The sequence below is a fragment of the Heptranchias perlo genome, unplaced genomic scaffold (assembly GCF_035084215.1).
Source record: "Heptranchias perlo isolate sHepPer1 unplaced genomic scaffold, sHepPer1.hap1 HAP1_SCAFFOLD_896, whole genome shotgun sequence".
NCBI classification, from domain to species: domain Eukaryota; kingdom Metazoa; phylum Chordata; class Chondrichthyes; order Hexanchiformes; family Hexanchidae; genus Heptranchias; species Heptranchias perlo.
Genome location: NW_027139936.1, coordinates 51,019 through 76,639, shown reverse-complemented (window position 1 = coordinate 76,639; position 25,621 = coordinate 51,019). Strand labels below are relative to the sequence as shown.

The following is a 25,621-nucleotide window of genomic DNA, read 5'->3' as shown; positions in this document are numbered from 1 at the left end:
TAAAAAAGGGGCAGTCACACTACTGGGAGTGAACTATAGACCCCCGAATAGCGAAAGGGAGAGAGAAGAACCTGTAGGCAAATTTCTGAGTGCAAAAATAAGAGGCCAGTTATAGTCGGGGACTTAACTACCCGAACATCAACTGGGATTCAAACAGTGTGAGGGGCACAGAGGGCGCAAAATTCCTGATCGGTGTCCAGGAGAACTTTTTTAGCCAGTACGTGACAAGCCCAACAAGAGGGGATGCAATTCTAGATTTAGTCCTGGGAAATGAAGATGGGCAAGTGGGTGGAGTGATAGTGGGTGACCATATTGGGGAGAGTGACCACAATTCAGTTAGTTTTAGCATTATTACGGAAAAGGACAGAGTTAAATCACGTTTTAAATTGGGGGGAAGGCAAATTTTACAGAACTAAGAGGTGATTTGGCAGAAGTGGACTGGACACAACTACTTGAGGAGAAATCAGTGGGAGGCACTGAAAAGTGAAATTCTATGGGTACAATGCAGATACGTCCCCTCAAAGGAAGAGGGAGGCACTGCCAAATCTAGAGCCCCCTGGTTGTCTAGAAGTATACGGGGCAAGATAAAGCAGAAAAAGAAAGCTTATGACTGTCACAGAAAACGAAATACTGCAGAAAGCCTCGAGGAGTATAGAAAGTACAGGGATGGCGTAAAAAGGGAATAAGGAAAGCAAAGAGTACGAGAGAGACTGGAATCCTTGAAAGTTGATAAGTCACCAGGGCCGGATGGATTGTTTCCTGGGCTATTGAAGGAAGCCAGGGAGGAAATAGCGGATGCTCTGAGGATAATTTTCCAATCCTCACTAGATACAGGGGAGGTACCGGAGGACTGGAAGACTGCAAACGTAGTACCATTGTTTAAAAAGGGTACGAGGGAAAGGCTGAACAATTATAGGCCGGTCAGTCTTACCTCGGTGGTGGGCAAACTATTAGAATCAATACTGAGAGCTAGGATAAACTGTCACTTGGAAAGGCATGGTTTATCAGGGATAGTCAGCATGGATTTGTTCAGGGAAGGTCATGCCTTACAAATCTGATTGAATTCTTTGAGGAAGTGACAAGGAGGATTGATGAGGGTAGTGCAGTGGATGTTATCTACATAGATTTTAGTAAGGCATTTGACAAGGTCCCACATGGCAGACTGGTCAGAAAGGTGAAAGCCCGTGGGATACAGGGAAATGTGGCAAATTGGATCCAAAATTGTCTCAGTAACAGGAAACAAAGGGTAAAAGTCGATGGATGTCTTTGCGAATGGAAATCTGTTTCCAGTGGTGTGCCACAGGGCTCAGTGTTGGCTCCCTTGCTGTTTGTGGTATATATTAATGATTTGGACATGAATGTAGGGGGCATGATGGGCAAATTCGCAGACCACACAAAAATTGTCCGTGTAGTTGATAGTGAAGAGGATAGCTGTAGACTCCAAGAAGATATCAATGGGTTGGTGGAGTGGGCGGAAAAGTGGCAAATGGAGTTCAACCCGGAGAAGTGTGAGGTAATGCACTTAGGGAGGGCAAACAGTAAAAGGGAATACGCAGTAAACGGGAATATATTGAGAGGGGTAGAAGAAGTGAGAGACCTTGGAGTGCATGTGCACAGGTCCCTGAAGGTGGCAGTCCAGGTAGATAAGGTTGTGAAGAAGGCATACGGAATGCTCTCCGTTATTAGCCGAGGTATAAAATACAAAAGCAGGGATGTAATGACGGAACTGTATAAAACGCTGGTAAGGCCACAGCTGGAGTATTGTGCGCAGTTCTGGTCACCACATTACAGGAAGGACGTAATTGCTCTGGAGAGAGTGCAGAGAAGATTTACAAGAATGTTGCCAGGGCTTGAAAATTGCAGCTACGAGGAGAGATTGGATAGGCTGGGGTTGTTTTCCTTGGAGCAGAGGAGGCTGAGGGGAGACTTGATTGAGGTGTACAAAATTATGAGGGGCCCAGATAGAGTAGACAGGAAGTACCTGTTTCCCCTAGCGGAGAGTTCAAGAACTAGAGGACAGAGATTTAAGCTGATTGGCGGAAGGATTAGAGGGGACATGAGGAAAATCTTTTTTACCCAGAGGGTGGTGGGTGTATGGAATTCGCTGCCCGAATTGGTGGTAGAGGCAGGGACCCTCAACTCTTTTAAAAAGTACCTGGACCTGCACCTAAAGTGCTGTAAGCTGCAGGGCTACGGACCGGGTGCTGGAAGGTGGGATTTAGAATGGGCACCTGGTTGTTCTTCGAGCCGGCACGGACACGATGGGCCGAATGGGCCCCTTCTGTGCTGTATCTTTTCTATGGTTGTCTCTCTCTTCCTTCCTCTCCTTCTCCTCACTCCCAGAACCAGTTATGTAATAATGTCCTTTCCTCCTCTGATTGATCGTTTCAGTGACTGTAAAGATCTCCCACACCTTCCCTTTAAGAGCGAGAGAGAGAGAGAGAGAGATGGAGACCGCCTTCGATCAGAGGGGAGATGAACTGAGCACCGACACACACCCACAGGCACAGGGAGAAGGTGGGCCATCAGCCACTGTGGAACCCAGGGCCAACGGGCATCGAGGGATACCTCGCCATCTGCAGAAATTGCTGAAAGGGGAACCCAAAGTCCTCGGGGTGAGAACAGATTCCTTCTGGACAGGGTCGTAGCAACGACGGGGAAGCTTGTTCATCGTTAAATGAGAAACCCAGCTCCTCGTAATGGGGACAAATGCTGCACTCCAATTATAACGGAGAATCAGGAAATGGCAGATCCATTAAACAAATATTTTGTATCTGTCTTCACAGTGGAAGACACAAAAAGCAAACCAGAAATAGTGAGGAACCAAGGGTCTAATGAGAGGGAGGAACTTAAAACAATTAGTATCAGTAGAGAAAAAGTACTGGAGAAATTAATGGGACTAAAAGCCGACAAATCCCCTGGACCCGATGGCCGACATCCTCGGGTTCTATAAGAGGTGGCTGCAGAGATGGTGGGCGCATTGGTTGTGATCTTCCAAAAATTCCCTAGATTCAGGAACAGTCCCAGTGGATCGGAAGGAAGCAAATGTAACCCCGATATTCAAGAAAGGAGGGAGAGATAAAACAGGGAACGACAGGCCAGTTAGACCGACATCAGTCGTCAGGAAAATGCTGGAATCCATTATTAAGGAAGTGGTAACCGGGCATTTAGAAAATCATAATATGATCAGGCAGAGTCAACATGGTTTTATGAAAGGGAAATCGTGTTTGACAAATTTATTAGAGTTTTCTGAGGGTGTAACTCGCAGGGTGGATAAAGGGGAACCAGTGGATGGAGGAGATTTGGATTTTCAAAAGGCATTCGATAAGGTGCAACGTAAAAGGTTGTTACACAAGGTAAGGGCTCATGGGTTGGGGGTAATGTATTAACATGGATAGAGGATTGGTTAACGGACAGAAAACAGAGAGTAGGGATAAACGGGTCATTCTCGGGTTGACAGGCTGTAACTAGTGGGGTATCGCAAGGATCAGTGCTTGGGCCTCAGCTATTTACAATCGATATTAATGACTGAGATGAAGGGACCGAGTGTAATGTGTCCAAGTTTGCTGACGATACAAAGCTCGGTGGGAGAGTAAGCTGTGAGGAGGACACAGAGAGTCTGCAAAGGGATATAGAGAGGTTAAGAGAGTGGGTGAGAAGGTGGGAGATGGAGTATAATGTGGGGAAATGTGAGGTTATTCACTGTGGTGGGAAGAATAGAAAAACAGAATATTTTTTAAATGGTGAGAAACTATTAAATGTTGGTGTTCAGAGGGATTTGGGTGTCCTCGTACAGGAAACACAGAAAGTGAACATGTAGGGAGAGCGAGTAATTAGAAAGGAAAATGGTACGTTGGTCTTTATTGCAATGGGATTGGAGTCCAAGAGTGAGGAAGTCTTACTACAATTGGACAGGGGCTTTGGAGAGACCTCACCTGGAGCACTGTGTACAGTTTTGGTCTCCTTATCTAAGGAAGGATAGACTCGCCTTAGAGGCGGTGCAATGAAGGTTCGCTCGATCGATTCCTGGGATGAGAGGGTTGTCCTATGAGGAGAGGTTGAGTAGAATGGGCCGATACTCTCTGGAGTTTGGAAGAACGAGAGGCGATCTCATTGAAACAGATAAGATTCTGAGGGGGGTTTGACAGGGTAGATGCTGAGAGGCTGTTTCCCCCCCGGGGCTGGAGAGTCTGGAACCAGGGGGCACAGTCTCAGGATAAGGGGTCGGCCATCCTAGACTGAGAGGAGGAGGAATTTCTTCACTCGGAGGGAGGTGAATCTTTGGAATTCTCTCCCCCAGAGGGCTGTGGATGCTCAGTCGTTGAGAATATTCAAGGCTGATCGATGGGTTTTTGGGGAATCGAGGGATACGGGGATCGGGGGGGAAAGTGGAGTTGAGGTCGAGGATCGGCCATGATCTGATTGAACGGCGGAGCAGGATCGAGGGGCCGAATGGCCTCATCCTGCTCCTGTTTCTCATGTTTGCTGGTGTTTGGTTATCAGCGATGAACAGTTTCGAAGTTCAGACACCTCCTGGTTCATTAAATATCGAGTTCGGGAATCAGCACAGCTCCCGGCCCGAACGATACAGCTAAGATGGTCTTTGCCATTGTGAAATTTTGCTGATTTTGCTGCCTCTTGCTAACGGCGCTCCCTGTTTGTGTAAAGATTTACATGTGACCTGTTTCTCCATCAGGTGATCCAGGTCGTACTGGGATTAATCCAGTTACTGATCAGTTCAGTCCTGATACTTGGCACCAACCTCATTTGCAAATACATCGTCGCGATCTGGTGGACAGGATTTCTGGTTGGTTTGATCTTACGTTTAACTTAGACCTTTGGGCACAGAAGCAGAGATGATGACGGGGGTCAGTGTCCTGAACTTTTGGTTTAAAGGGTGGCAGAGGCCCCGTACTGTCCAGTCAGGTACAGCGACCATTGTAACTGGGCTGGGTCGTAGCGTCCAAATACCATAGGCCACAACTTCAATCTTTGAGGCCTGAGATCCATCGGCGATGGCAGGGTAACGGTACCAAGGGATATCGAGCAAAGGAGGGGAAATGGAGCTGAGATCAGCCATGATCGAATTGAATGGCGGAACGGGCTCGAGGGGCTGAATGGCCTCCTTCTGTTCCTGTGTAACAGGCTCGAGGGGCTGAATGGGCCTCCTCCTGTTCCTGTGTAACAGGCTCGAGGGGCTGAATGGCCTCCTCCTGTTCCTGTGTAACAGGCTCGAGGGGCTGAATGGGCCTCCTCCTGTTCCTGTGTAACAGGCTCGAGGGGCTGAATGGCCTCCTCCTGTTCCTGTGTAACAGGCTCGAGGGGGAATGAATGGGCCTCCTCCTGTTCCTGTGTGTAACGGGCTCGAGGGGCTGAATGGCCTCCTCCTGTCCCTGTGTAACAGACTCGAGGGGGAATGAATGGGCCTCCTCCTGTTCCTGTGTGTAACAGACTCGAGGGGGAATGAATGGCCCTCCTCCTGTTCCTGTGTAACAGACTCGAGGGGGAATGAATGGCCCTCCTCCTGTTCCTGTGTAACAGACTCGAGGGGGAATGAATGGCCCTCCTCCTGTTCCTGTGTAACAGACTCGAGGGGGAAAGAATGGCCCTCCTCCTGTTCCTGTGTAACAGACTCGAGGGGGAACGAATGGCCCTCCTCCTGTTCCTGTGTGTAACAGACTCGAGGGGGAATGAATGGCCCTCCTCCTGTTCCTGTGTAACAGACTCGAGGGGGAATGAATGGCCCTCCTCCTGTCCCTGTGTAACAGACTCGAGGGGGAATGAATGGCCCTCCTCCTGTTCCTGTGTAACAGACTCGAGGGGGAATGAATGGCCCTCCTCCTGTTCCTGTGTGTAACAGACTCGAGGGGGAATGAATGGCCCTCCTCCTGTTCCTGTGTGTAACAGACTCGAGGGGGAATGAATGGCCCTCCTCCTGTTCCTGTGTAACAGACTCGAGGGGGAATGAATGGCCCTCCTCCTGTTCCTGTGTAACAGGCTCGAGGGGGAATGAATGGCCCTCCTCCTGTTCCTGTGTGTAACAGACTCGAGGGGGAATGAATGGCCCTCCTCCTGTCCCTGTGTAACAGACTCGAGGGGGAATGAATGGCCCTGCTCCTGTTCCTGTGTAACAGACTCGAGGGGGAATGAATGGCCCTCCTCCTGTTCCTGTGTAACAGACTCGAGGGGGAATGAATGGCCCTCCTCCTGTTCCTGTGTAACAGACTCGAGGGGGAATGAATGGCCCTGCTCCTGTTCCTGTGCAACAGACTCGAGGGGGAATGAATGGCCCTCCTCCTGTTCCTGTGTAACAGACTCGAGGGGGAATGAATGGCCCTCCTCCTGTTCCTGTGTGTAACAGACTCGAGGGGGAATGAATGGCCTCCTCCTGTTCCTGTGTAACAGACTCGAGGGGGAATGAATGGCCCTCCTCCTGTTCCTGTGTAACAGACTCGAGGGGGAATGAATGGCCCTCCTCCTGTTCCTGTGTGTAACAGACTCGAGGGGGAATGAATGGCCCTCCTCCTGTTCCTGTGTGTAACAGACTCGAGGGGGAATGAATGGCCCTCCTCCTGTTCCTGTGTAACAGACTCGAGGGGGAATGAATGGCCTCCTCCTGTTCCTGTGTAACAGACTCGAGGGGGAATGAATGGGCCTCCTCCTGTTCCTGTGTAACAGACTCGAGGGGGAATGAATGGCCCTCCTCCTGTCCCTGTGTAACAGACTCGAGGGGGAATGAATGGCCCTCCTCCTGTCCCTGTGTAACAGACTCGAGGGGGAATGAATGGCCCTCCTCCTTTTCCTGTGTAACAGACTCGAGGGGGAATGAATGGCCCTCCTCCTGTCCCTGTGTAACAGACTCGAGGGGGAATGAATGGGCCTCCTCCTGTTCCTGTGTAACAGACTCGAGGGGGAATGAATGGCCTCCTCCTGTTCCTGTGTAACAGACTCGAGGGGGAATGAATGGCCCTCCTCCTGTTCCTGTGTAACAGACTCGAGGGGGAATGAATGGCCCTCCTCCTGTCCCTGTGTAACAGACTCGAGGGGGAATGAATGGGCCTCCTCCTGTTCCTGTGTAACAGACTCGAGGGGGAATGAATGGCCTCCTCCTGTTCCTGTGTAACAGACTCGAGGGGGAATGAATGGCCCTCCTCCTGTTCCTGTGTGTAACAGACTCGAGGGGGAATGAATGGCCCTCCTCCTGTCCCTGTGTAACAGACTCGAGGGGGAATGAATGGCCCTCCTCCTGTTCCTGTGTAACAGACTCGAGGGGGAATGAATGGGCCTCCTCCTGTTCCTGTGTAACAGACTCGAGGGGGAATGAATGGCCCTCCTCCTGTTCCTGTGTGTAACAGACTCGAGGGGGAATGAATGGCCTCCTCCTGTCCCTGTGTGTAACAGGCTCGAGGGGGAATGAATGGGCCTCCTCCTGTTCCTGTGTAACAGACTCGAGGGGGGAATGAATGGCCCTCCTCCTGTTCCTGTGTAACAGACTCGAGGGGGAATGAATGGCCCTCCTCCTGTTCCTGTGTAACAGACTCGAGGGGGAATGAATGGCCCTCCTCCTGTTCCTGTGTAACAGGCTCGAGGGGGAATGAATGGCCCTCCTCCTGTCCCTGTGTAACAGACTCGAGGGGGGGAATGAATGGGCCTCCTCCTGTTCCTGTGTAACAGACTCGAGGGGGAATGAATGGCCCTCCTCCTGTTCCTGTGTAACAGACTCGAGGGGGAATGAATGGCCCTCCTCCTGTTCCTGTGTAACAGACTCGAGGGGGAATGAATGGCCCTCCTCCTGTTCCTGTGTGTAACAGACTCGAGGGGGAATGAATGGCCCTCCTCCTGTTCCTGTGTAACAGACTCGAGGGGGAATGAATGGGCCTCCTCCTGTTCCTGTGTAACAGACTCGAGGGGGAATGAATGGCCCTCCTCCTGTTCCTGTGTAACAGACTCGAGGGGGAATGAATGGCCCTCCTCCTGTTCCTGTGTAACAGACTCGAGGGGGAATGAATGGCCCTCCTCCTGTTCCTGTGTAACAGGCTCGAGGGGGAATGAATGGCCCTCCTCCTGTTCCTGTGTAACAGACTCGAGGGGGAATGAATGGCCCTCCTCCTGTTCCTGTGTAACAGACTCGAGGGGGAATGAATGGGCCTCCTCCTGTTCCTGTGTAACAGACTCGAGGGGGAATGAATGGCCCTCCTCCTGTCCCTGTGTAACAGACTCGAGGGGGAATGAATGGCCCTCCTCCTGTCCCTGTGTGTAACAGACTCGAGGGGGAATGAATGGCCCTCCTCCTGTTCCTGTGTAACAGACTCGAGGGGGAATGAATGGGCCTCCTCCTGTTCCTGTGTAACAGACTCGAGGGGGAATGAATGGCCCTCCTCCTGTTCCTGTGTAACAGACTCGAGGGGGAATGAATGGCCCTCCTCCTGTTCCTGTGTGTAACAGGCTCGAGGGGCTGAATGGCCCTCCTCCTGTTCCTGTGTAACAGACTCGAGGGGGAATGAATGGGCCTCCTCCTGTTCCTGTGTAACAGACTCGAGGGGGAATGAATGGGCCTCCTCCTGTTCCTGTGTGTAACAGACTCGAGGGGGAATGAATGGCCCTCCTCCTGTTCCTGTGTGTAACAGACTCGAGGGGGAATGAATGGCCCTCCTCCTGTTCCTGTGTAACAGACTCGAGGGGGAATGAATGGCCCTCCTCCTGTTCCTGTGTGTAACAGACTCGAGGGGGAATGAATGGCCTCCTCCTGTTCCTGTGTGTAACAGACTCGAGGGGGAATGAATGGCCCTCCTCCTGTTCCTGTGTAACAGGCTCGAGGGGGAATGAATGGGCCTCCTCCTGTTCCTGTGTAACAGACTCGAGGGGGAATGAATGGCCCTCCTCCTGTTCCTGTGTAACAGACTCGAGGGGGAATGAATGGCCCTCCTCCTGTTCCTGTGTAACAGACTCGAGGGGGAATGAATGGCCTCCTCCTGTTCCTGTGTGTAACAGACTCGAGGGGGAATGAATGGCCCTCCTCCTGTTCCTGTGTAACAGACTCGAGGGGGGAATGAATGGCCCTCCTCCTGTCCCTGTGTAACAGACTCGAGGGGGAATGAATGGCCCTCCTCCTGTTCCTGTGTAACAGACTCGAGGGGGAATGAATGGCCCTCCTCCTGTTCCTGTGTAACAGACTCGAGGGGGAATGAATGGGCCTCCTCCTGTTCCTGTGTAACAGACTCGAGGGGGAATGAATGGCCCTCCTCCTGTTCCTGTGTAACAGACTCGAGGGGGAATGAATGGGCCTCCTCCTGTTCCTGTGTAACAGACTCGAGGGGGAATGAATGGCCCTCCTCCTGTTCCTGTGTAACAGACTCGAGGGGGAATGAATGGCCTCCTCCTGTTCCTGTGTAACAGACTCGAGGGGGAATGAATGGCCCTCCTCCTGTTCCTGTGTAACAGACTCGAGGGGGAATGAATGGGCCTCCTCCTGTTCCTGTGTAACAGACTCGAGGGGGAATGAATGGCCCTCCTCCTGTTCCTGTGTGTAACAGACTCGAGGGGGAATGAATGGCCCTCCTCCTGTTCCTGTGTAACAGACTCGAGGGGGAATGAATGGCCCTCCTCCTGTTCCTGTGTAACAGACTCGAGGGGGAATGAATGGCCCTCCTCCTGTCCCTGTGTAACAGACTCGAGGGGGAATGAATGGCCCTCCTCCTGTTCCTGTGTGTAACAGACTCGAGGGGGAATGAATGGCCCTCCTCCTGTTCCTGTGTGTAACAGACTCGAGGGGGAATGAATGGCCCTCCTCCTGTCCCTGTGTAACAAACTCGAGGGGGAATGAATGGGCCTCCTCCTGTTCCTGTGTAACAGACTCGAGGGGGAATGAATGGGCCTCCTCCTGTTCCTGTGTAACAGACTCGAGGGGGAATGAATGGCCCTCCTCCTGTTCCTGTGTAACAGACTCGAGGGGGAATGAATGGGCCTCCTCCTGTTCCTGTGTAACAGACTCGAGGGGGAATGAATGGGCCTCCTCCTGTTCCTGTGTAACAGACTCGAGGGGGAATGAATGGCCCTCCTCCTGTTCCTGTGTAACAGACTCGAGGGGGAATGAATGGCCCTCCTCCTGTTCCTGTGTAACAGACTCGAGGGGGAATGAATGGCCTCCTCCTGTTCCTGTGTAACAGACTCGAGGGGGAATGAATGGCCCTCCTCCTGTCCCTGTGTAACAGACTCGAGGGGGAATGAATGGCCCTCCTCCTGTCCCTGTGTAACAGACTCGAGGGGGAATGAATGGCCCTCCTCCTGTTGCTGTGTAACAGGCTCGAGGGGGAATGAATGGCCCTCCTCCTGTTGCTGTGTAACAGACTCGAGGGGGAATGAATGGCCCTCCTCCTGTTCCTGTGTAACAGACTCGAGGGGGAATGAATGGCCCTCCTCCTGTTCCTGTGTGTAACAGACTCGAGGGGGAATGAATGGCCCTCCTCCTGTTCCTGTGTAACAGACTCGAGGGGGAATGAATGGGCCTCCTCCTGTTCCTGTGTAACAGACTCGAGGGGGAATGAATGGGCCTCCTCCTGTTCCTGTGTAACAGACTCGAGGGGGAATGAATGGCCCTCCTCCTGTTCCTGTGTAACAGACTCGAGGGGGAATGAATGGCCTCCTCCTGTTCCTGTGTAACAGACTCGAGGGGGAATGAATGGCCTCCTCCTGTTCCTGTGTGTAACAGACTCGAGGGGGAATGAATGGCCCTCCTCCTGTTCCTGTGTGTAACAGACTCGAGGGGGAATGAATGGCCCTCCTCCTGTTCCTGTGTAACAGACTCGAGGGGCTGAATGGCCCTCCTCCTGTTCCTGTGTGTAACAGACTCGAGGGGGAATGAATGGCCCTCCTCCTGTTCCTGTGTAACAGACTCGAGGGGGAATGAATGGCCCTCCTCCTGTTCCTGTGTAACAGACTCGAGGGGGAATGAATGGCCCTCCTCCTGTTCCTGTGTAACAGGCTCGAGGGGGCTGATTGGCCTCCTCCTGTTCCTGTGTAACAGACTCGAGGGGGAATGAATGGGCCTCCTCCTGTTCCTGTGTAACAGACTCGAGGGGGAATGAATGGCCCTCCTCCTGTTCCTGTGTAACAGGCTCGAGGGGGAATGAATGGCCCTCCTCCTGTTCCTGTGTAACAGACTCGAGGGGGAATGAATGGCCCTCCTCCTGTTCCTGTGTAACAGACTCGAGGGGGAATGAATGGCCCTCCTCCTGTTCCTGTGTAACAGACTCGAGGGGGAATGAATGGGCCTCCTCCTGTTCCTGTGTAACAGGCTCGAGGGGGAATGAATGGGCCTCCTCCTGTTCCTGTGTAACAGACTCGAGGGGGAATGAATGGGCCTCCTCCTGTTCCTGTGTAACAGACTCGAGGGGGAATGAATGGCCCTCCTCCTGTTCCTGTGTAACAGACTCGAGGGGGAATGAATGGCCCTCCTCCTGTTCCTGTGTAACAGACTCGAGGGGGAATGAATGGCCCTCCTCCTGTTCCTGTGTAACAGACTCGAGGGGGAATGAATGGCCCTCCTCCTGTTCCTGTGTAACAGACTCGAGGGGGAATGAATGGGCCTCCTCCTGTTCCTGTGTAACAGGCTCGAGGGGGAATGAATGGCCCTCCTCCTGTTCCTGTGTAACAGACTCGAGGGGGAATGAATGGGCCTCCTCCTGTTCCTGTGTAACAGACTCGAGGGGGAATGAATGGGCCTCCTCCTGTTCCTGTGTGTAACAGACTCGAGGGGGAATGAATGGCCCTCCTCCTGTCCCTGTGTGTAACAGACTCGAGGGGGAATGAATGGCCCTCCTCCTGTTCCTGTGTAACAGACTCGAGGGGGGGAATGAATGGGCCTCCTCGTGTCCCTGTGTGTAACAGACTCGAGGGGGAATGAATGGCCCTCCTCCTGTTCCTGTGTAACAGGCTCGAGGGGGAATGAATGGCTCTCCTCCTGTTCCTGTGTAACAGACTCGAGGGGGAATGAATGGGCCTCCTCCTGTTCCTGTGTAACAGACTCGAGGGGGAATGAATGGCCCTCCTCCTGTTCCTGTGTAACAGGCTCGAGGGGGAATGAATGGCCCTCCCTCCTGTTCCTGTGTAACAGACTCGAGGGGGAATGAATGGCCCTCCTCCTGTTCCTGTGTAACAGGCTCGAGGGGGAATGAATGGCCCTCCTCCTGTTCCTGTGTAACAGACTCGAGGGGGAATGAATGGGCCTCCTCCTGTTCCTGTGTAACAGACTCGAGGGGGAATGAATGGCCCTCCTCCTGTTCCTGTGTAACAGACTCGAGGGGGAATGAATGGCCTCCTCCTGTTCCTGTGTAACAGACTCGAGGGGGAATGAATGGGCCTCCTCCTGTTCCCTGTGTAACAGACTCGAGGGGGGAATGAATGGCCCTCCTCCTGTTCCTGTGTAACAGGCTCGAGGGGGAATGAATGGGCCTCCTCCTGTTCCTGTGTAACAGACTCGAGGGGGAATGAATGGCCCTCCTCCTGTTCCTGTGTAACAGACTCGAGGGGGAATGAATGGGCCTCCTCCTGTTCCTGTGTAACAGGCTCGAGGGGGAATGAATGGGCCTCCTCCTGTTCCTGTGTAACAGACTCGAGGGGGAATGAATGGCCCTCCTCCTGTTCCTGTGTGTAACAGACTCGAGGGGGAATGAATGGCCCTCCTCCTGTTCCTGTGTGTAACAGACTCGAGGGGGAATGAATGGCCCTCCTCCTGTTCCTGTGTAACAGACTCGAGGGGGAATGAATGGGCCTCCTCCTGTTCCTGTGTAACAGACTCGAGGGGGAATGAATGGGCCTCCTCCTGTTCCCTGTGTAACAGACTCGAGGGGGGGAATGAATGGCCCTCCTCCTGTTCCTGTGTAACAGGCTCGAGGGGGAATGAATGGCCCTCCTCCTGTTCCTGTGTAACAGACTCGAGGGGGAATGAATGGCCCTCCTCCTGTTCCTGTGTAACAGACTCGAGGGGGAATGAATGGCCCTCCTCCTGTTCCTGTGTAACAGACTCGAGGGGGAATGAATGGGCCTCCTCCTGTTCCTGTGTGTAACAGACTCGAGGGGGAATGAATGGGCCTCCTCCTGTTCCTGTGTAACAGACTCGAGGGGGAATGAATGGGACTCCTCCTGTTCCTGTGTAACAGACTCGAGGGGGAATGAATGGCCCTCCTCCTGTTCCTGTGTAACAGACTCGAGGGGGAATGAATGGCCCTCCTCCTGTCCCTGTGTGTAACAGGCTCGAGGGGGAATGAATGGGCCTCCTCCTGTTCCCTGTGTAACAGACTCGAGGGGGAATGAATGGCCCTCCTCCTGTTCCTGTGTAACAGACTCGAGGGGGAATGAATGGCCCTCCTCCTGTTCCTGTGTAACAGACTCGAGGGGGAATGAATGGCCCTCCTCCTGTTCCTGTGTGTAACAGACTCGAGGGGGAATGAATGGCCCTCCTCCTGTTCCTGTGTAACAGACTCGAGGGGGAATGAATGGCCCTCCTCCTGTTCCTGTGTAACAGACTCGAGGGGGAATGAATGGGCCTCCTCCTGTTCCTGTGTAACAGACTCGAGGGGGAATGAATGGCCCTCCTCCTGTTCCTGTGTGTAACAGACTCGAGGGGGAATGAATGGCCCTCCTCCTGTTCCTGTGTAACAGACTCGAGGGGGAATGAATGGGCCTCCTCCTGTTCCTGTGTAACAGACTCGAGGGGGAATGAATGGGCCTCCTCCTGTTCCTGTGTGTAACAGACTCGAGGGGGAATGAATGGCCCTCCTCCTGTTCCTGTGTAACAGACTCGAGGGGGAATGAATGGGCCTCCTCCTGTTCCTGTGTAACAGACTCGAGGGGGAATGAATGGGCCTCCTCCTGTTCCTGTGTAACAGACTCGAGGGGGAATGAATGGCCTCCTCCTGTCCCTGTGTAACAGACTCGAGGGGGAATGAATGGGCCTCCTCCTGTTCCTGTGTAACAGACTCGAGGGGGAATGAATGGCCCTCCTCCTGTTCCTGTGTAACAGACTCGAGGGGGAATGAATGGGCCTCCTCCTGTTCCTGTGTGTAACAGGCTCGAGGGGGAATGAATGGCCCTCCTCCTGTTCCTGTGTAACAGACTCGAGGGGGAATGAATGGCCTCCTCCTGTTCCTGTGTGTAACAGACTCGAGGGGGAATGAATGGGACTCCTCCTGTTCCTGTGTGTAACAGGCTCGAGGGGGAATGAATGGGCCTCCTCCTGTCCCTGTGTAACAGACTCGAGGGGGGGAATGAATGGGCCTCCTCCTGTCCCTGTGTAACAGACTCGAGGGGGGGAATGAATGGCCCTCCTCCTGTTCCCGTGTGTAACAGACTCGAGGGGGAATGAATGGGCCTCCTCCTGTTCCTGTGTGTAACAGACTCGAGGGGGAATGAATGGCCCTCCTCCTGTCCCTGTGTAACAGACTCGAGGGGGGGAATGAATGGCCCTCCTCCTGTTCCTGTGTAACAGACTCGAGGGGGAATGAATGGCCCTCCTCCTGTCCCTGTGTGTAACAGACTCGAGGGGGAATGAATGGCCCTCCTCCTGTTCCTGTGTAACAGACTCGAGGGGGAATGAATGGCCTCCTCCTGTTCCTGTGTAACAGGCTCGAGGGGGAATGAATGGGCCTCCTCCTGTTCCTGTGTAACAGACTCGAGGGGGAATGAATGGCCCTCCTCCTGTTCCTGTGTGTAACAGACTCGAGGGGGAATGAATGGCCCTCCTCCTGTTCCTGTGTAACAGACTCGAGGGGGAATGAATGGCCCTCCTCCTGTTCCTGTGTGTAACAGACTCGAGGGGGAATGAATGGGCCTCCTCCTGTTCCTGTGTAACAGACTCGAGGGGGAATGAATGGCCCTCCTCCTGTTCCTGTGTAACAGACTCGAGGGGGAATGAATGGCCTCCTCCTGTTCCTGTGTAACAGACTCGAGGGGGGGAATGAATGGGCCTCCTCCTGTTCCCGTGTAACAGACTCGAGGGGGAATGAATGGCCCTCCTCCTGTTCCTGTGTAACAGACTCGAGGGGGAATGAATGGCCTCCTCCTGTTCCTGTGTAACAGACTCGAGGGGGAATGAATGGCCCTCCTCCTGTTCCTGTGTAACAGACTCGAGGGGGAATGAATGACCCTCCTCCTGTTCCTGTGTAACAGACTCGAGGGGGAATGAATGGCCCTCCTCCTGTTCCTGTGTAACAGACTCGAGGGGGAATGAATGGCCCTCCTCCTGTTCCTGTGTAACAGACTCGAGGGGGAATGAATGGCCCTCCTCCTGTTCCTGTGTAACAGACTCGAGGGGGAATGAATGGCCCTCCTCCTGTTCCTGTGTAACAGACTCGAGGGGGGGAATGAATGGCCCTCCTCCTGTTCCTGTGTAACAGACTCGAGGGGGAATGAATGGCCCTCCTCCTGTTCCTGTGTGTAACAGACTCGAGGGGGAATGAATGGCCCTCCTCCTGTTCCTGTGTAACAGACTCGAGGGGGAATGAATGGCCCTCCTCCTGTTCCTGTGGAACACACTCGAGGGGGAATGAATGGCCCTCCTCCTGTTCCTGTGTAACAGACTCGAGGGGCTGAATGGCCTCCTCCTGTTCCTGTGTGCAACAGACTCGAGGGGGAATGAATGGCCTCCTCCTGTTCCTGTGTAACAGACTCGAGGGGGAATGAATGGCCCTCCTCCTGTTCCTGTGTAACAGACTCGAGGGGGAATGAATGGCCTCCTCCTGTTCCTGTGTAACAGACTCGAGGGGGAATGAATGGCCCTCCTCCTGTTCCTGTGTGTAACAGACTCGAGGGGGAATGAATGGCCCTCCTCCTGTTCCTGTGTAACAGGCTCGAGGGGGAATGAATGGCCCTCCTCCTGTTCCTGTGTGTAACAGACTCGAGGGGGAATGAATGGGCCTCCTCCTGTTCCTGTGTAACAGACTCGAGGGGGAATGAATGGCCTCCTCCTGTTCCTGTGTAACAGACTCGAGGGGGAATGAATGGCCCTCCTCCTGTTCCTGTGTAACAGACTCGAGGGGGAATGAATGGCCCTCCTCCTGTTCCTGTGTGTAACAGACTCGAGGGGGAATGAATGGCCCTCCTCCTGTTCCTGTGTGTAACAGACTCGAGGGGGAATGAATGGGCCTCCTCCTGTTCCTGTGTAACAGACTCGAGGGGGAATGAATGGCCTCCTCCTGTTCCTGTGTAACAGACTCGAGGGGGAATGAATGGCCCTCCTCCTGTTCCTGTGTAACAGACTCGAGGGGGAATGAATGGCCCTCCTCCTGTTCCTGTGTGTAACAGACTCGAGGGGGAATGAATGGCCCTCCCTCCTGTTCCTGTGTAACAGACTCGAGGGGGAATGAATGGCCCTCCTCCTGTCCCTGTGTAACAGACTCGAGGGGGAATGAATGGCCCTCCTCCTGTTCCTGTGTAACAGGCTCGAGGGGGAATGAATGGCCCTCCTCCTGTTCCTGTGTGTAACAGACTCGAGGGGGAATGAATGGGCCTCCTCCTGTCCCTGTGTAACAGACTCGAGGGGGGAATGAATGGCCCTCCTCCTGTTCCTGTGTAACAGACTCGAGGGGGAATGAATGGCCCTCCTCCTGTTCCTGTGTAACAGACTCGAGGGGGGAATGAATGGGCCTCCTCCTGTTCCTGTGTAACAGACTCGAGGGGGAATGAATGGCCTCCTCCTGTTCCTGTGTAACAGACTCGAGGGGGAATGAATGGGCCTCCTCCTGTTCCTGTGTAACAGGCTCGAGGGGGAATGAATGGCCCTCCTCCTGTTCCTGTGTAACAGACTCGAGGGGGAATGAATGGGCCTCCTCCTGTTCCTGTGTAACAGACTCGAGGGGGAATGAATGGCCCTCCTCCTGTTCCTGTGTAACAGACTCGAGGGGGAATGAATGGCCCTCCTCCTGTTCCTGTGTAACAGGCTCGAGGGGGGAATGAATGGGCCTCCTCCTGTCCCTGTGTAACAGGCTCGAGGGGGAATGAATGGGCCTCCTCCTGTTCCTGTGTAACAGACTCGAGGGGGAATGAATGGCCTCCTCCTGTTCCTGTGTAACAGGCTCGAGGGGGAATGAATGGGCCTCCTCCTGTTCCTGTGTAACAGACTCGAGGGGGAATGAATGGCCCTCCTCCTGTTCCTGTGTAACAGACTCGAGGGGGAATGAATGGGCCTCCTCCTGTTCCTGTGTAACAGACTCGAGGGGGAATGAATGGCCCTCCTCCTGTTCCTGTGTAACAGACTCGAGGGGGAATGAATGGCCCTCCTCCTGTTCCTGTGTAACAGACTCGAGGGGGAATGAATGGCCCTCCTCCTGTTCCTGTGTAACAGACTCGAGGGGGAATGAATGGCCTCCTCCTGTTCCTGTGTAACAGGCTCGAGGGGGAATGAATGGCCTCCTCCTGTTCCTGTGTGTAACAGACTCGAGGGGGAATGAATGGCCCTCCTCCTGTTCCTGTGTGTAACAGACTCGAGGGGGAATGAATGGCCTCCTCCTGTTCCTGTGTAACAGACTCGAGGGGGAATGAATGGCCCTCCTCCTGTTCCTGTGTGTAACAGACTCGAGGGGGAATGAATGGCCCTCCTCCTGTTCCTGTGTGTAACAGGCTCGAGGGGGAATGAATGGGCCTCCTCCTGTTCCTGTGTAACAGACTCGAGGGGGAATGAATGGCCCTCCTCCTGTTCCTGTGTAACAGACTCGAGGGGGAATGAATGGCCTCCTCCTGTTCCTGTGTAACAGACTCGAGGGGGAATGAATGGCCCTCCTCCTGTTCCTGTGTAACAGGCTCGAGGGGGAATGAATGGGCCTCCTCCTGTTCCTGTGTAACAGACTCGAGGGGGAATGAATGGGCCTCCTCCTGTTCCTGTGTAACAGACTCGAGGGGGAATGAATGGCCCTCCTCCTGTTCCTGTGTGTAACAGACTCGAGGGGGAATGAATGGCCCTCCTCCTGTTCCTGTGTAACAGACTCGAGGGGGAATGAATGGGCCTCCTCCTGTTCCTGTGTAACAGACTCGAGGGGGAATGAATGGCCCTCCTCCTGTTCCTGTGTAACAGACTCGAGGGGGAATGAATGGGCCTCCTCCTGTTCCTGTGTAACAGACTCGAGGGGGAATGAATGGCCCTCCTCCTGTTCCTGTGTAACAGACTCGAGGGGGAATGAATGGGCCTCCTCCTGTTCCTGTGTGTAACAGACTCGAGGGGGGAATGAATGGCCCTCCTCCTGTTCCTGAGTAACAGACTCGAGGGGGAATGAATGGCCCTCCTCCTGTTCCTGTGTAACAGACTCGAGGGGGAATGAATGGCCCTCCTCCTGTTCCTGTGTAACAGACTCGAGGGGGAATGAATGGCCCTCCTCCTGTTCCTGTGTAACAGACTCGAGGGGGAATGAATGGGCCTCCTCCTGTTCCTGTGTAACAGACTCGAGGGGGAATGAATGGCCCTCCTCCTGTTCCTGTGTAACAGACTCGAGGGGGAATGAATGGCCCTCCTCCTGTTCCTGTGTAACAGACTCGAGGGGGAATGAATGGCCTCCTCCTGTTCCTGTGTAACAGACTCGAGGGGGAATGAATGGCCCTCCTCCTGTTCCTGTGTAACAGACTCGAGGGGGAATGAATGGCCCTCCTCCTGTTCCTGTGTAACAGGCTCGAGGGGGAATGAATGACCCTCCTCCTGTTCCTGTGTAACAGACTCGAGGGGGAATGAATGGGCCTCCTCCTGTTCCTGTGTGTAACAGACTCGAGGGGGAATGAATGGCCCTCCTCCTGTTCCTGTGTGTAACAGACTCGAGGGGGAATGAATGGACCTCCTCCTGTTCCTGTGTAACAGACTCGAGGGGGAATGAATGGCCCTCCTCCTGTTCCTGTGTAACAGACTCGAGGGGGAATGAATGGCCCTCCTCCTGTTCCTGTGTAACAGACTCGAGGGGGAATGAATGGCCCTCCTCCTGTTCCTGTGTAACAGACTCGAGGGGGAATGAATGGCCCTCCTCCTGTTCCTGTGTAACAGACTCGAGGGGGAATGAATGGCCCTCCTCCTGTTCCTGTGTAACAGGCTCGAGGGGGAATGAATGGCCCTCCTCCTGTTCCTGTGTAACAGACTCGAGGGGGAATGAATGGCCCTCCTCCTGTTCCTGTGTGTAACAGACTCGAGGGGGAATGAATGGCCCTCCTCCTGTTCCTGTGTAACAGACTCGAGGGGGAATGAATGGCCCTCCTCCTGTTCCTGTGTAACAGACTCGAGGGGGAATGAATGGGCCTCCTCCTGTTCCTGTGTAACAGGCTCGAGGGGGAATGAATGGGCCTCCTCCTGTTCCTGTGTAACAGGCTCGAGGGGGAATGAATGGGCCTCCTCCTGTTCCTGTGAACAGACTCGAGGGGGAATGAATGGGCCTCCTCCTGTTCCTGTGTGTAACAGACTCGAGGGGGAATGAATGGCCCTCCTCCTGTTCCTGTGTGTAACAGACTCGAGGGGGAATGAATGGCCCTCCTCCTGTTCCTGTGTAACAGACTCGAGGGGGAATGAATGGGCCTCCTCCTGTTCCTGTGTAACAGGCTCGAGGGGGAATGAATGGGCCTCCTCCTGTTCCTGTGTAACAGACTCGAGGGGGAATGAATGGCCCTCCTCCTGTTCCTGTGTAACAGACTCGAGGGGGAATGAATGGGCCTCCTCCTGTTCCTGTGCAACAGACTCGAGGGGGAATGAATGGGCCTCCTCCTGTTCCTGTGTAACAGACTCGAGGGGGAATGAATGGCCCTCCTCCTGTTCCTGTGTGTAACAGACTCGAGGGGGAATGAATGGCCCTCCTCCTGTTCCTGTGTAACAGACTCGAGGGGGAATGAATGGCCTCCTCCTGTTCCTGTGTGTAACAGACTCGAGGGGGAATGAATGGCCCTCCTCCTGTTCCTGTGTAACAGACTCGAGGGGGAATGAATGGGCCTCCTCCTGTTCCTGTGTAACAGACTCGAGGGGGAATGAATGGCCCTCCTCCTGTTCCTGTGTAACAGACTCGAGGGGGAATGAATGGCCCTCCTCCTGTTCCTGTGTAACAGACTCGAGGGGGAATGAATGGCCCTCCTCCTGTTCCTGTGTGTAACAGACTCGAGGGGGAATGAATGGGCCTCCTCCTGTCCCTGTGTAACAGACTCGAGGGGGAATGAATGGGCCTCCTCCTGTTCCTGTGTAACAGACTCGAGGGGGAATGAATGGCCCTCCTCCTGTTCCTGTGTAACAGACTCGAGGGGGAATGAATGGGCCTCCTCCTGTTCCTGTGTAACAGACTCGAGGGGGAATGAATGGCCCTCCTCCTGTTCCTGTGTAACAGACTCGAGGGGGAATGAATGGCCCTCCTCCTGTTCCTGTGTAACAGACTCGAGGGGGAATGAATGGGCCTCCTCCTGTTCCTGTGTAACAGACTCGAGGGGGAATGAATGGCCCTCCTCCTGTTCCTGTGTAACAGACTCGAGGGGGAATGAATGGCCCTCCTCCTGTTCCTGTGTAACAGACTCGAGGGGGAATGAATGGCCCTCCTCCTGTTCCTGTGTGTAACAGACTCGAGGGGGAATGAATGGCCCTCCTCCTGTTCCTGTGTAACAGACTCGAGGGGGAATGAATGGCCCTCCTCCTGTTCCTGTGTAACAGACTCGAGGGGGAACGAATGGCCCTCCTCCTGTTCCTGTGTGTAACAGACTCGAGGGGGAATGAATGGCCCTCCTCCTGTTCCTGTGTAACAGACTCGAGGGGGAATGAATGGGCCTCCTCCTGTTCCTGTGTAACAGACTCGAGGGGGAATGAATGGCCCTCCTCCTGTTCCTGTGTGTAACAGACTCGAGGGGGAATGAATGGCCCTCCTCCTGTTCCTGTGTAACAGACTCGAGGGGGAATGAATGGGCCTCCTCCTGTTCCTGTGTAACAGACTCGAGGGGGGAATGAATGGCCCTCCTCCTGTTCCTGTGTAACAGACTCGAGGGGGAATGAATGGGCCTCCTCCTGTTCCTGTGTAACAGGCTCGAGGGGGAATGAATGGCCCTCCTCCTGTTCCTGTGTAACAGACTCGAGGGGGAATGAATGGCCCTCCTCCTGTTCCTGTGTAACAGACTCGAGGGGGAATGAATGGGCCTCCTCCTGTTCCTGTGTGTAACAGACTCGAGGGGGAATGAATGGGCCTCCTCCTGTTCCTGTGTAACAGACTCGAGGGGGAATGAATGGCCCTCCTCCTGTTCCTGTGTAACAGACTCGAGGGGGAATGAATGGCCCTCCTCCTGTTCCTGTGTAACAGACTCGAGGGGGAATGAATGGCCCTCCTCCTGTTCCTGTGTAACAGACTCGAGGGGGAATGAATGGCCCTCCTCCTGTTCCTGTGTAACAGACTCGAGGGGGAATGAATGGCCACCTCCTGTTCCTGTGTGTAACAGACTCGAGGGGGAATGAATGGGCCTCCTCCTGTTCCTGTGTAACAGACTCGAGGGGGAATGAATGGCCCTCCTCCTGTTCCTGTGTAACAGGCTCGAGGGGGAATGAATGGCCCTCCTCCTGTTCCTGTGTAACAGACTCGAGGGGGAATGAATGGCCCTCCTCCTGTTCCTGTGTGTAACAGACTCGAGGGGGAATGAATGGCCCTCCTCCTGTTCCTGTGTAACAGACTCGAGGGGGAATGAATGGCCTCCTCCCGTTCCTGTGTGTAACAGACTCGAGGGGGAATGAATGGCCCTCCTCCTGTTCCTGTGTAACAGACTCGAGGGGGAATGAATGGCCCTCCTCCTGTTCCTGTGTAACAGACTCGAGGGGGAATGAATGGGCCTCCTCCTGTTCCTGTGTGTAACAGACTCGAGGGGGAATGAATGGCCTCCTCCTGTTCCTGTGTAACAGACTCGAGGGGGAATGAATGGGCCTCCTCCTGTTCCTGTGTAACAGACTCGAGGGGGAATGAATGGCCCTCCTCCTTTTCCTGTGTAACAGACTCGAGGGGGGATGAATGGCCCTCCTCCTGTTCCTGTGTGTAACAGACTCGAGGGGGAATGAATGGCCCTCCTCCTGTTCCTGTGTAACAGACTCGAGGGGGGAATGAATGGCCCTCCTCCTGTTCCTGTGTAACAGACTCGAGGGGGAATGAATGGCCCTCCTCCTGTTCCTGTGTAACAGACTCGAGGGGGAATGAATGGCCCTCCTCCTGTTCCTGTGTAACAGACTCGAGGGGGAATGAATGGCCCTCCTCCTGTTCCTGTGTAACAGACTCGAGGGGGAATGAATGGGCCTCCTCCTGTTCCTGTGTAACAGACTCGAGGGGGAATGAATGGCCCTCCTCCTGTTCCTGTGTGTAACAGGCTCGAGGGGGAATGAATGGGCCTCCTCCTGTTCCTGTGTAACAGACTCGAGGGGGAATGAATGGCCCTCCTCCTGTCCCTGTGTAACAGACTCGAGGGGGAATGAATGGCCCTCCTCCTGTTCCTGTGTAACAGACTCGAGGGGGAATGAATGGCCCTCCTCCTGTTCCTGTGTAACAGACTCGAGGGGGAATGAATGGGCCTCCTCCTGTTCCTGTGTAACAGACTCGAGGGGGAATGAATGGCCCTCCTCCTGTTCCTGTGTGTAACAGACTCGAGGGGGAATGAATGGCCCTCCTCCTGTTCCTGTGTAACAGGCTCGAGGGGCTGAATGGCCCTCCTCCTGTTCCTGTGTAACAGACTCGAGGGGGAATGAATGGGCCTCCTCCTGTTCCTGTGTAACAGACTCGAGGGGGAATGAATGGGCCTCCTCCTGTTCCTGTGTAACAGTCTCGAGGGGGAATGAATGGGCCTCCTCCTGTTCCTGTGTAACAGTCTCGAGGGGCTGAATGGCCCTCCTCCTGTTCCTGTGTAACAGACTCGAGGGGGAATGAATGGGCCTCCTCCTGTTCCTGTGTAACAGACTCGAGGGGGAATGAATGGGCCTCCTCCTGTTCCTGTGTAACAGACTCGAGGGGGAATGAATGGCCCTCCTCCTGTTCCTGTGTAACAGACTCGAGGGGGAATGAATGGCCCTCCTCCTGTTCCTGTGTAACAGGCTCGAGGGGGAATGAATGGGCCTCCTCCTGTTCCTGTGTAACAGACTCGAGGGGGAATGAATGGCCTCCTCCTGTTCCTGTGTAACAGACTCGAGGGGGAATGAATGGGCCTCCTCCTGTCCCCGTGTGTAACAGACTCGAGGGGGAATGAATGGCCCTCCTCCTGTTCCTGTGTAACAGACTCGAGGGGGAATGAATGGGCCTCCTCCTGTTCCTGTGTAACAGACTCGAGGGGGAATGAATGGCCCTCCTCCTGTTCCTGTGTAACAGACTCGAGGGGGAATGAATGGCCCTCCTCCTGTTCCTGTGTAACAGACTCGAGGGGGAATGAATGGCCCTCCTCCTGTTCCTGTGTAACAGACTCGAGGGGGAATGAATGGCCCTCCTCCTGTCCCTGTGTCACAGACTCGAGGGGGAATGAATGGGCCTCCTCCTGTTCCTGTGTGTAACAGACTCGAGGGGCTGAATGGCCCTCCTCCTGTTCCTGTGTAACAGACTCGAGGGGCTGAATGGGCCTCCTCCTGTTCCTGTGTAACAGCCTCGAGGGGCTGAATGGCCCTCCTCGTGTCCCTGTGTCACTCCAGTCTCTGTCAGCTGCCATGGTTTGGATGATAAGTTTTTTAACATTTGATTTCCTATCATTGTTTACAGTACATCTCTGTTGGGATCCTGTCTGTTTTCATGGAGAACAAGTTAACAAAGTGTCTGGTGAGTGATGAACATTTAAAGGAAGGGTTTAATGCAGCGTCTCATCCCAAACTCAGAGAATCCCAAAGATTCCTTCACAAGGACCAGTTATCGTTTTTATGTGGAACAAACCAGGCCGTCCATTTGGTCACAGCATTTCCCCGAGACTCTGAGTCCCATAAACCAGGCCGACACTCCCCGGTGCCAGTCCTGAGGGAGGGCCGCACTGTCGGAGGGTCAGTACTGAGGGAGGGCCGCACTGTCGGAGGGTCGGTACTGAGGGAGCACCGCACTGTCGGAGGGTCAGTACTGAGGGAGCGCCGCACTGTCGGAGGGTCAGTACTGAGGGAGTGCCGCACTGTCGGAGGGTCGGTACTGAGGGAGCGCCGCACTGTCGGAGGGTCAGTACTGAGGGAGGGCCGCACTGTCGGAGGGTCGGTACTGAGGGAGCGCCGCACTGTCAGAGGGTCGGTACTGAGGGAGCGCCGCACTGTCGGAGGGTCGGTACTGAGGGAGCCCCGCACTGTCGGAGGGTCAGTACTGAGGGAGGGCCGCACTGTCGGAGGGTCAGTACTGAGGGAGCGCCGCACTGTCGGAGGGTCAGTACTGAGGGAGCGCCGCACTGTCGGAGGGTCGGTACTGAGGGAGGGCCGCACTGTCGGAGGGTCAGTACTGAGGGAGCGCCGCACTGTCGGAGGGTCAGTACTGAGGGAGCGCCGCACTGTCGGAGGGTCAGTACTGAGGGAGCGCCGCACTGTCGGAGGGTCAGTACTGAGGGAGGGCCGCACTGTCGGAGGGTCGGTACTGAGGGAGCGCCGCACTGTCGGAGGGTCAGTACTGAGGGAGCGCCGCACTGTCGGAGGGTCAGTACTGAGGGAGCGCCGCACTGTCGGAGGGTCGGTACTGAGGGAGCGCCGCACTGTCGGAGGGTCAGTTCTGAGGGAGCGCCGCACTGTCGGAGGGTCGGTACTGAGGGAGCGCCGCACTGTCGGAGGGTCGGTACTGAGGGAGCGCCGCACTGTCGGAGGGTCAGTACTGAGGGAGCGCCGCACTGTCGGAGGGTCGGTACTGAGGGAGGGCCGCACTGTCGGAGGGTCGGTACTGAGGGAGCGCCGCACTGTCGGAGGGTCAGTACTGAGGGAGCGCCGCACTGTCGGAGGGTCAGTACTGAGGGAGGGCCGCACTGTCGGAGGGTCGGTACTGAGGGAGGCCGCACTGTCGGAGGGTCAGTACTGAGGGAGCGCCGCACTGTCGGAGGGTCAGTACTGAGGGAGCGCCGCACTGTCGGAGGGTCGGTACTGAGGGAGGCCCGCACTGTCGGAGGGTCAGTACTGAGGGAGCGCCGCACTGTCGGAGGGTCAGTACTGAGGGAGCGCCGCACTGTCGGAGGGTCCGTACTGAGGGAGGGCCGCACTGTCGGAGGGTCAGTACTGAGGGAGGGCCGCACTGTCGGAGGGTCAGTACTGAGGGAGGGCCGCACTGTCGGAGGGTCAGTACTGAGGGAGCGCCGCACTGTCGGAGGGTCAGTACTGAGGGAGCGCCGCACTGTCGGAGGGTCAGTACTGAGGGAACCCCGCACTGTCGGAGGGTCAGTACTGAGGGAGCGCCGCACTGTCGGAGGGTCAGTACTGAGGGAGCGCCGCACTGTCGGAGGGTCAGTACTGAGGGAGCCTCGCACAGTCGGAGGGTCAGTACTGAGGGAGCGCCGCACTGTCGGAGGGTCAGTACTGAGGGAGCCCCGCACTGTTGGAGGGTCAGTACTGAGGGAGCGCCGCACTGTCGGAGGGTCGGTACTGAGGGAGCGCCGCACTGTCGGAGGGTCGGTACTGAGGGAGCGCCGCACTGTCGGAGGGTCAGTACTGAGGGAGCGCCGCACTGTCGGAGGG

General features: G+C 54.9%; 1 protein-coding gene across 1 annotated transcript in view; it reads left to right on the top strand.

The window, feature by feature from the left end:
• Positions 1 to 2,447: 2,447 nt before the first annotated feature.
• LOC137319800 (membrane-spanning 4-domains subfamily A member 4A-like) overlaps positions 2,448 to 25,621 on the top strand; it is a 37,552-nt gene continuing 14,378 nt past the window's right edge. Inside the window, exons 1-3 of the mRNA XM_067981733.1 lie at positions 2,448 to 2,615; positions 4,697 to 4,807; positions 23,700 to 23,756. Coding sequence (XP_067837834.1) covers positions 2,448 to 2,615; positions 4,697 to 4,807; positions 23,700 to 23,756 — 336 coding nt within the window. The remainder of the gene's footprint in view (positions 2,616 to 4,696; positions 4,808 to 23,699; positions 23,757 to 25,621) is intronic.